The 11476-nt window shown below is 43.5% G+C and overlaps 1 protein-coding gene and 1 non-coding gene across 5 annotated transcripts in view; one reads left to right on the forward strand and one right to left on the reverse strand.

The window, feature by feature from the left end:
- LOC112919040 (melanoma-associated antigen B18-like) overlaps nucleotides 1-5017 on the forward strand; it is a 263754-nt gene extending 258737 nt beyond the window's left edge. For 2 of the 4 annotated variants that reach the window (XM_072744508.1, XM_072744507.1), the window contains 3 exons: nucleotides 1989-2062; nucleotides 3156-4276; nucleotides 4397-5017. In XM_072744508.1, the coding sequence (XP_072600609.1) occupies nucleotides 3218-4255 (1038 nt within the window). In that variant the 5' untranslated portion in view covers nucleotides 1989-2062; nucleotides 3156-3217 and the 3' untranslated portion in view covers nucleotides 4256-4276; nucleotides 4397-5017. Of the gene's footprint in view, nucleotides 1-1988; nucleotides 2063-2457; nucleotides 2533-3155 lie in introns of those variants that run through there. The other 2 variants (XM_025997394.2, XM_072744509.1) reach the window with 2 other exon arrangements.
- A 6020-nt stretch (nucleotides 5018-11037) lies between these two features.
- On the reverse strand, nucleotides 11038-11174 carry LOC112919172 (U8 small nucleolar RNA). The gene has a single exon (XR_003234836.1). It is a non-coding gene; the product is annotated as a U8 small nucleolar RNA (small nucleolar RNA).
- Nucleotides 11175-11476: the final 302 nt, after the last annotated feature.

Genomic DNA, 11476 nt, shown 5'->3' on the forward strand with positions numbered 1-11476 from the left:
ATAGGCAGAGGGAGAAGCAGGCTCCCTGTGGGGAGCCTGATGTGGGACTCGATCCCAGGATCCTGGGATCACAACCTGAGCCAAAGGCAGATGCTCAACCACTGAGCCACCCAGGTGCCCCTCAAAGTTTCAATCCAATAAATATTTCTAAACGACTAGTAATTCGTGAAACTTCCAAAGTATTTTCTCATATATACTTTTATTTCATCATCCCACCAATTCAGTAAAAAGAATATCCTTGGGGCATCTGGGTGGCTCAGTCAGTTAAGCGGCTGCCTTCAGCTCAGGTTGTGATCCCAGGGTCCTGGGATGGAGCTCCACAGAGTCTGACTCCCTGCTTAGTGGGGTGCTTAGTGGAAAGTCTGCTTCTCCCTCTCCTTCCTCCCACTTGTGTGCGCACTGTCTCCCCTCCCCCAAATAAATAAATAAAGTCTTATAAAAAAGGTTCTACCTATAGATACATTTTAGCTAATAATCTCAGAAGAAATGACAGAACTCAAGAATTACAGTTCAGCAGCCCCTAAGGGATTAATGGATGACACTGATGATCATCAATGATTGCCAGCATTACCACAAAGGAAACAATAGATGTTATGTGTCTCCTAATGGAATTAACTTCAATGTCACTCCATGTGATGGAGAATTTCCATAATAAAATTATTTTATTATAAATCTGTCTTTAACTTTGAAAACCCGAATAAAATGGAACCCATTTTTAGCAAAATACAAATCACTAAATAGGTCCATAAAGAAATATAAAACTTTCATTGAACAATATAACCTGAAACTGGAGTCCTAATAACTTTTCAGGACAAATTTTGCCCTCAGAATGTACCAGAATCAGCCAGGTTGAAAGGTCATTAACATCAAATGATAAAGGAAAAGCTAATCACCACACTACATAAGCTCTTACAAGCCATACAGGAAGATGGGAAATTATTCAACAACTTTAACAGGCTAACTATCCTTGATACAAAGACCAGATGAGTATGTCCAAGAAAAAAATATTTGAATGAAGCTCACTCATATACATATTCTAAATAAATTCATAGCATATTCAATACAGCAGTGAATTAAATGAAGAAACAGTCTGTGTCCAAGGAATGCAAAGATCATATCACATTAGAAAAAACTGCAAATTGGAATTCACTATGTTAACAGAGAAGAGAGGGCATTTTATCATGTTCTGAAAGAAAAAACCCTTTGATAAAAATTCAACACCAGTTCATGCTAGTGACTGTTAGCAAACATATTAGAATAGAATTTCCATATTGTAAAAAAAATTTTTTTAAGATTTTTTATTTATTCATTCATGAGTGACACAGAGAGGGAGAGAGAGGCAGAGACACAGGCAGAGGGAGAAGCAGGCTCCATGCAGGGAGCCTGACATGGGACTCGATCCGGGGGCTCCAGGATCATGCCCTGGACTGAAGGCTGTGCTAAACCGCTGAGCCACCCAGGGATCCCCCTCCATATTGTGAAATTACCAGCACACATACATAAGTGTGAAATGTTAAAACATTCCCACTAAAGTCAGAACAGGACATGGCAGTGTGGTAAATTTCTAGTGTTCAAACCCAGACTGGTTTGCATAGGCAGCATATAGCCGTGCATAGGAGTAAGAAAATGAAATTTACAGTTTATGAAAAGAGATATTGAGATTCCCTAATTAAGAACTCGAAAGAAATTGGCTGTAAAATATTCAAATGTATAAGGAACTTCAGGATACTGATGTAGATCACTACCGCAAAATCAGAAGTCTAGCCACACAAAATAAATAACAATATATCATAGAAAATATACCATTCAAGCAGTAGCATTATCAAAAATATACTGAAGAAAGAGAACTAAGAAGTATGTATGGCCTTTATGGAAGCAAATATAAATAACAGACTTAGGTAAAGGAAGTCTCAAATAGCAAAATACCATGTTTATTTACCATGAGTGGAATATTGTACACATGTCAATTCTCCTTAAATTATTTACAGATTTCTACCTTACCTGATGTATTTGGCTTCATGTCAGCAGAAGAGAAGTAGCCCAGCACCAACAAGACATCAAGGTATGACACTGAGGACTGAGGGGAGAACCCACCCAAAAAAATGGAGCAACAGAGAGGTCCCCACCCTCGGCCCCACCCACCCCTGTGAGTCTTGGAAGGCCCCAATCATGGTTGCTTGGCTCTGCTCCTAACTTACTTTCTACTTGGGGTTCTGAGGGAAATGAAAGCCTTGGTCTGAGGTGAGCTGGCTAAGTTCACCAGAGGAAGAAGCCTGAGCTCAAGCTGTCAGGAGTCAGGAAGGACCCCTGTTTGAGTTCTACATAATTCTTCCGCCAGCGGAACGGAGGGGAATACCCTAGAAATCCACCCGAGCCTTTATGGTGGAAGCCCAGGTGGGCGTGGCCGGAAGTGCTCATGTTGTCTTCCGTTAACCCCGCCCGTTAGGGAGCCCCAGAGCTTGTTGGGAGAGGTATAGAGGTGTGGTCTTATGCCAGTGAAGGGAGGAGTCCTGGGACTGGACAGATGTCAAGGTGAGTAACTTGTTGGAACTGAAGAGGTGCACTCCTTTCAGAGCTGGGGTGGGGGCAGCCCTGGTGGCTCAGCAGTCTAGTGCCATCTTCGGCCCAGGGCGTGATCCTGGAGTCCTGGGATCGAATCCCACGTCGGGCTCCCTGCATGCGCCTCCTTCTCCCTCTGCCTGTGTCTCTGCCTCTCTCTTTCTCTTTCTCTGTCTCTCATGAATAAATAAAATTTTTTTTTAAAAAAAGACTCATTTGAAAGAACTGGGGTGACCCAAAGAGCCCTGCCCTATTCCGGCGTGCCCCACCCCCACTGCCCTGAACTCGTGGCTCTAGCGTGGCTTTTAGGCCTGATGCCCTCACTTGCGCTTTGGGAATTTGCCGGGTTGCAGGCCTTTGTCCAAAGGGGCAGCCTCAAGTCATCAGAGGGAGGTTTCGAGGAGTCAATAAATTTCTGAGTTAGAACTGGGGTGACAACCACCCCCAGAAGGGAACAGGTTCATGGAGTCCTGCCCACCCCTGCTTTGTGGGTTCCTAAGACAGTACCCTTAAGGGGATAAACAGAGACCCCTTTTCTTGGAGCTTGGGTAGAACATCCTTAGCGAGGCTTTGCATACCATCTCTTCATATTCCAGGGTGACCTCTTCATCAAGCTAACTGCTTGCACACCCGCCTGCTGTCCCTGACCAGAGTCACCATGCCTAGAGGTCAGAAGAGTAAGCTCCGTGCCCGTGAGAAGCGCCGCCAGGCCCGTAGTGAGGCCCAGGACCTGGAGTGTGCTCAGGCCACTGCAGCAACTGCAGAGGAGTCCTTCTCCACTGCCTGTGCTCTCTCGGGGGGCCGCCCTGAGAATTTGCCTGCTGCTGCAACAGCTAGCAGTCCTCAGGCACCTAAGGGAGCCTCAGGTTCCACCAGTGCTAGTGTAGTCATGTCATGCACTGATTCAGATGAAGGTGCCAAGAGTGAAGATGAGGGAAGCCCCAACTCCTCTAGTGGCACTGAGGTCTCACGCAGAGACCCATTAAACAAGAAGGTGGTTCTGTTGGTACAGTTCCTACTGCAGAAGTATCAAAATAAAGAGCCAATTACCAAGGCAGACATGCTGAAGTTGGTCATCAAAAAGTACAGGTGTCATTTCAATGAGATCCTAAAGAGAGCCTCTGAGCACATGGAGCTGGCCTTCGGTGTGGATTTGAAGGAAGTGGATCCCATCCGGCACTGCTATGCCCTTGTCAGCAAACTAGACCTCACCTTCGATGGGACGATGCGCGAAGAAGAGAACATGCCCAAGACGGGCCTCCTGATGATTGTGCTGGGTGTGATCTTCATGAAGGACAACTGCGCCGCCGAGGAGGAGGTCTGGGAAGTCCTGAATATGATGGGTGTCTATGCCAACAGGAAGCACTTCATCTATGGGGACCCCAGGAAGGTCATCACTGAAGATTTGGTGCAGCTAAGGTACCTGGAGTACCGCCAGGCACCCGACAGCTTCCCTCCACGCTACGAGTTCCTGTGGGGGCCCAGGGCCCATGCTGAGACCAGCAAGATGAGAGTCCTGGAGTTTTTAGCCAAGGTTCATGACACGGTCCCCACTGCCTTCCCAGCCTGGTATGAAGAGGCTTTGAAAGATGAGGAAGAGCGATCCCGAGCCCGAGCTGCTGCCCGGGCTCGGACTGCCGCCCTGGTCCGTGCACGTGCCAGGGCCTTGGCTGGGGGCGTCTCCCACACTAAGTGAGGGCTGAGGCTGGTGGAGAAGGTGTGTCACCATTCTAACGGGGGGCGGGGGTGGGGAGGCAGGGCCGGGCTAGTGGAGCCTGTGTCATTTGGTGTTCCTGTTGTGTATATCAGTAACATGGAATTTCATTTCTTTTTTTAGGTTATATTTCAGATGTTGAAGTTTGATGCAGATTGTTTTCTTTGTGGAAGAGAAAAAGTGGTCAACATTCTAAGTAGTAGATGGCCAGGGTGGGTCTGGAAGGAACACAGTGAATATCATCTTTGTGTTCCTGTTCTATCTGGTAAACTTAGGGTGTTGTTTTGTTGTTGTTCTCTTTTTCTTTCTTCTTTCTTTCTTTTTCTCTTTTTTCCTTTCTCTCTTCCTTTCACTCTTTTGCCTTTTGTCATATTTCAAATATTATTTAATAGAAAGTTTACACTAATTTTTAAATAAAAATTTATTAATGATTTGGGTATTCATTGCTCTCTAATAGATTTAAGATTAGGAGTCTTATTATTTAGTAAAACAAATTAGGAAGCCTTTCATGTTTACCCAAACAGAACAATAAAACATGGCATTATACCAAGCATTCCCTTTGAAATGCAAAAAAAGAAAAATTAGCAGTAAAATTACTGGGATCGAAAAATGGAGGGGAGAGAAGTAAAAGAGGCTCAGTTCTTGGTTTCCCCTATCCATTTTAGTCTGTTCTGCAAGAAGATACATAGCTAGGTTTGGTTTACTTACTAAAAAATGTAGGAGAAATAAAACATTTGAAAACTAGAATTCATGTTTGCTGACTCATTTATTTTACAAATACTAATTGAATGTCTGCTCTTTGAAAGTCACGGTGTTAGAAGTGGGGAAGCTAGGATATAAAACACTCCTGGCCTTAGGATTGCACAGTCTGGGAACAGTAATCATATAAAGAAGATGGTGCGAGCCCCTCTAAGACCTAATGGACCAATAAGAAGGAGTAAAGGGGTAAGGAGGCCAGGAGAGGGTTGAGAGAAGCGGGACAGGGAGGGTGTCTGGCTGCGCCATAAGATATAAATTCCCTGAAGAAAGGCAGTTGGGGGTTTGGGGAAATTACAAGCCCCTCGGGGCGGGTGGTGGGGAGTGGACAGACAGTATTTAAGCTGCCTGGTGGGCCATGCAAGGTTGTGGGGCTGGGGAGCAAAGGGTGGACAGACAGATGCTTTCTCGGCGTTGAAGGACAACAGAATGCAAACCTGCCCCTGTGTGACTTTGGTACCATCATCGGTAAACCAGAGGAGGACCTCCTCCAGAGGCAGAAATGGAAGCTAGCCTGTGTTCTCGTTCCCTGGCACTTGGACAAAGAGCGTAGTCTCATTGTTTTAGGCACAGCATCTTCAGGGTGCTGCTCCTCTGAGGTACAATGTTGAGGAGTTACTGTGTTGGCTCTCTCTGCTCTGAATTGGGTGGGGAACCAGGTCCCAATTCATTTAAAGATTACCTACATGATCACAAGTGTAATTTTGCAAATTCTGAGGGAGGATTAGATTCTTGGCGGCAGTGAAATGAGTGAAAATTGGGCTGGTCTGGATGGGAAGGTCTTGATTTTTGACACATTCTGGGACATCTGAGTTGCATCTAGCTGGAGGAGACTCTTCCATACCCAAGTTGAGTAATTTAACCTGAACTGGAGAAAGCTTTCTTTAGTTTTGCTTGCTAAGCAGCATGAGGGTTAGTTTGGTGTTATTTGTCCTAGAAAGCTGCATATTGTGTGGTATCTCCTGAATTAAAAAATAAATTTCAAAAAAATTTAAAAAAAAAAAAACTCCCTGGAGCAGAAGATGGTATCATCTGCAGTTAAAAAAATATGTATATCGGGCAGCCCTGGAGGCTTGGGTTGAGCGCCACCTTCGGCCTGGGGCATGATCCTGGGATCCCAGGATCGAGTCCCACGTCGGGCTCCCTGCAAGGAGCCTGCTTCTCCCTCTGCCTGTGTCTCTGCCTCTCTCTCTGTCTTTCATGAATAAATAAGTAAAATCTTAAAAAATATATGTACATCAAATGCTATGGTAACTACCAATCATGGAAGACCTAGTATTTTCCACTTCCTCTGTGGAAATCACTGTCCAGCAAACAGCTACCGTTCCATATCCGTTCATATCCGTTCCATTTATTCCATTACTCCCACAGGATGGGGCTCATCAGACATACTTTGCAGCTGAACTTGTAATTTTCTCAAGGTCATGTGGCTGATAAGTGGCAGAGCTGAGACTAGATCCCTGGTTATATTTGTCTGGGGCCCACACTTTTCCACTCCTCCAGCCTGATGCGACCTTCTGTCTCTTCATTTTCTGTTCTTCTCATACTCCAAGGTATATCCCGGGTAATTGAAAATGTAGATGCTCTAGCCAAAGTGCTAAAAGCAGTCCCTGTGAAGGAAGGTGATTAGGAGAATACAGCACAGTTTGGGGATTCTCTGTGGGCTTTAGCGAGGCTCCTCTTGTCCCAGCACATTCCTGCATTATAGTACTTGGCTCCTAAGCATCCCCAGTGTGCCCTACTGTCCAAATTGGAACCTCATTTGCCAGCCAGCTCTTCTCTGTGTCCACTGGAGGCTGCACCAGGCTTCCTGTGATACAGACAGTCCTGAATCACCTGCTCTCCCCTTAGAGTCTTCCACCTCGCTGCATCTGTACCTTGGAGGTCCTGTCCCTTGGTTGAACCACAGACAGCAAAGTTTAGATACCTGATTACCACAGCACATGCAAACCCCCCTCCTTGCCTCATCCCTACAAGGGTATCGAAGTGTCTTCCCAATGAGCTGGTGGTTAGAGTCTTACTTCTTGCAGAATATAGTGGTTCTTGGGATGTAACTGAAGTTAGATCTAAGGGGGTTTTGTGAACAACACAGATACTGTCAGTAGGATTTTGCAGGAGTGTGGTATTTGAGACTGGCCCCTAACCTGTATACCAGTGACTGAGCTTACCTAGATGGTCAGCAACTGAAGCCTCCCCGGCGATTTGGTAACTGTGGAAATCACTGTCCAGCAAACAGCTACCGAGGCTGAATCTCTTAGAACCCAGAGATCTTTTTTTTAAATATTTATTTATTTATTTATTTATTTATTTATTTATTTATTTATTCATGAGACACAGACTGAGAGAGAGAGAGGCAGAGACACAGGCAGAGGGAGAAGCAGGCTCCTCACAGGGAGCCCGATGTGGGACTCGATCCTAGATCCCAGGATCACGACCTGAGCCGAAGGCAGGCGCTCAACCACTGAGCCACCCAGGTGTCCCAACCCAGAGATCTTTTAAGAGGAGACAAAATGATTTCTTGACATACAAACATACTATCTTGGAATAGCAAAGCCTCTTAGCACTTGCCCCAGAGGAGGATGCTGGTTTGTCTCGGTGCCTAATGGCATCTGTAAAAGTGTCCTGCACATTCAGTCATGTCGAGGGTTGTTTTGTCTAACAAGTTAAAGTTTTGACCATGCTTCATAGAAAGAGAACATTCTCATCCTGTAGAGATTCTTGAATGCACTTAGAAGGTGAGTGCAGAAAGGTGCAAAAGGCAAGCCCACCTTAGGGAGATCTTACAAGATCCCTTTGAAAATTAAATATGACCCAGTATTTAAAAGCACTTGTCACATAGCAGGACTGGAAAAAAAATCGAAGAATTACAAGGCAAACTGGCCTCCTTAGAAACTCCAAGAAGACAGTTGTTTTTATAACAAATTCTAATAATTGCTCTTTATCAAGCATCTACTCAGTTACAGTTTGTGGGAGAAGCTGCAAGTGCTCATGGACGTGTCTTGGTCTTCTTCCTGGGCTGACAGGGAGACTACATTCCCACCCTGTGTAGGAAGGGTCATGCGACTACCGTTGACCCTGAAATAAGAACAGAAAGTGTTTGACACCTCCAGGCCAAAGTATTTGAGAACCAGTGTACCTCCTCCATTCTTTCTCTTTCATTCAGCAGCACACCCAGAGACCCTTGTTGAGAAGTGGAGCCTTTGGACGGGAGCAGCCTGGACCCCTGGGTTGTCTGACAGAAGAGGCCCCCACCAACCCTCATCAGACTATGTGTAGGAGATGCAAACCTCTGTTGTTTGAAGCCTTGGCAGGTTTGCTATTGTATCAGCTATTGGACACTTTGTCTGATTAATGCACAGCTACTATCTTTGTGGTTAGATGAATTTAAATATTTTAATAACAAAGGTAATAGTACATATATTCTTGTGGAAACTTCTAGCAATACAGATAAATTACCATCTCTCCTTGCCTCAAAATTCAGCCCTGAATTCTGACAACGAACAATCGGAGGTATGTCATTTTGAAGCTGACCCAAGACTTTTTCATATGTAGATGTGCTATAAAAATATTTTGAATTCTTAAGATTTGCCATTAACAATGTGTATACTGTCCTGCCTCTTGACCTTGACTTAATAAAATGGACACAAGATATTTCCACAAGATCTACAGATCCACCACCCTCTTTTACCTGATCCCTAGAATTCTTTTTTAATTTCAAATAGGTTTATTGAGATGTAATATACAAAAAACAGCTCATACTTAATAGGTATAGTTTGATGAGTTTGATGTACGTGTACATCCATAGACTCATCATCACGATCAAGGTAAGAGACATATCCATCACCTCCGAAAGGTTCCTTGTGTCCTGTTGGTGGTTTTTCTAAAAACACTTTACGTGAAATCTCTCAAGGAAATTTTAAGTGTGTAATACAGTACTGTTAACTATAGGCACAATGTTGTACAGCACGTCTTCAGAATTAATCCATCCTGTATCGGAGACTTTCTATCAATGGAGCAACACCCCACTTCCCCCTCTTCCCAGCCCCTGGTAACTGCCGATCTGATCTCTGATTCTATGAGTATGATGATTTTAGGTACCTCATGTGAGCAGAACCATGCAGTATTTGTCCTTCTATGCCTGGCTTCTTTCATTTAGTATAATGTGTTTCAGGCTCATCCATGTTGTCACAAATGGCAGGATTTCCTTTCTTTTTTTTTTTTTTTTAGATTTTATTTATTTATTCATGAGAGACACAGAAAGAGAGGCAGACACATAGGCAGAAGAAGAAGCAGGCTCCCTGTGGGGAGCCCAATGCAGGACTCAATTCCAGGACTCCAAGATCTTGACCTAAGCCAAAGGCAGATGCTCAACCACTGAGCTACCCAGGTGCCCCTGGGATTTCCTCTTTTAAGGCAGAATAATATTCTACTGTGTTGACACAAATGAATAAACCCTTTTTTTTTTTTTTCAATTTTACAGGAAAAGGAAGGGTTCTATTCAAGCCCAAGTTAGGACAGCCACCCCGGATACACAATCTTCAGAAAGAAAAGGGCACTTCACAGAAAGAACATTTGGTGCAGGATTATATATTTTTTTTACATAAAAATTTACAAATCCTCATGACAAAGGACATTACAGAAAATTACAGACTTCATCTTATGTTTTTATTATGTATGAGGCTGTATGAGTTTCATCTTAGGGGCATTAGGGAGGTTATTTTCTTTATGTTTGGAATGTTCCCTTTCTTGTTTGTTTTAGTGAAACAGATGTACAATGTGCTTGGGGCAGAAGTAGAGCTCATGTTTTAAGGTTTTGCCGAGTCATTTTGACCTTCATAAATGGTAAAGTAAAACTTCTGTGAGAGCATAGGAGCAGGGCCCATAAACATGAAAAGTTGAAAATTTATTTTATCAACTGTGTGTGTGTATGAATGTATATATATTTATTGAAGTTTATGGGGCACCTGGGTGACTCAGCTGTTTAAGTGGCTGGCTCTTGGTTTTGGCTCAGGTCATGTTCCTTGGGGTTATGGGATCAAGTCCTGCATGGGGCTCCATGCTCAGCAGGGAGTCTGCTTGAGATTCTCTCTCCCTCTCCCCCTCCCCTGACTTAACATGCATGCCTCCACCATAAATAAAAAATTTTAAAGATATATATATATGTGTGTGTGTGTAAATATGTATGTATATTTATCACATTTTTTCTTTTTTTTTGAGATGTTATTTGTTTATTCATGAGAGACACAAAGAGAGAGAGAGAGAGGCAGAGACACAGACAGAGGGAGAAGCAGGCTCCATGCAGGGAGCCTGGTGTGGGACTCGATCCCAGGACTCCGGGATTACACCCTGGCTGAAGGCAGGTGCTAAACTGCTGAGCCACCCAGGGACCCCCTATCACATTTTATTTATTCATTTCTCTTCAATGGACATTTAGGTTCTTTCCATAACTTGGCTATTGTGAATAGTGCTACAAGGTGTGTAAAAATGCAGGTATCTCTTTGAGATCCTGATTTCCATTCTTTTGAGTATTTATGCTCAGGAATGAGATTGCTGGATCATATGGTAGTTCTATTTTTAATTTTTAAAAAAGATTTATTTATTTATTCATGAGAAACACAGAGACAGAGAGAGGCAGAGACGTAAGAAGAGGGAGAAGCAGGCTCCATGCGGGAAGCCCAATGTGGGACTCGATCCCAGGACTCTGGGATCATGCCCTGAGCCAAAGGCAGACGCTCAACCGCTGAGTCACCCAGGCATCCCTATTTTTAATTTTTTGAGGAACTTCCATGCTGTTTTCTATAGTGGTTGGACCACTTTACATTCCTACCAACAGTGTACAAGGGTTCAATTTCTCCACATTCTTGCCAACACTTTTTTTTTTTAATAACCATCCTAACTGATATGAGGTGATATTTCATTGTGGTTTTGATTTGTATTTCCCTCATAATTAATGATGTTGAGCATCTTTTCATAGACCTTTTGGCCTATTGAAGGAGACCTCGTCAGGAAGAAGATAGGAGCAATCAGGGCATTGCCAGTCTTGATTACACAGAGATGTTTATCATGTATTATGGGAAACTCCAATCATCAAGTTCCAAGCCCTCCTCAAAAAAGAAAGAACAGGTAAGGATCATCCTACTTATGTTTGTGCAATAATTAATTTAACCATTCTCCTCCTAATGGACATATAAATTGTTTCCCATTTGTTGCTATGATTAACAGGACTGAAATTAACATCTTTGAACATGAAAACTGGGGCAAACGTGCATGCTTTCTCATAGAAAAGAAGCAGTAAAGCTGATTAAAGCAGGTGAATGTAAAGATTGGGAATTTTTACAAGTATTGCTGAATTTGTTCCAAAAATGCTCTAACATTTCCTTGTTTGTCCAATTGTGTGGGAATGCCTTACCTCCTCCTAGGCATTTTATTCATCATACTTTGAAATTT

The sequence above is a fragment of the Vulpes vulpes genome, chromosome X (assembly GCF_048418805.1).
Source record: "Vulpes vulpes isolate BD-2025 chromosome X, VulVul3, whole genome shotgun sequence".
NCBI lineage: Eukaryota > Metazoa > Chordata > Mammalia > Carnivora > Canidae > Vulpes > Vulpes vulpes.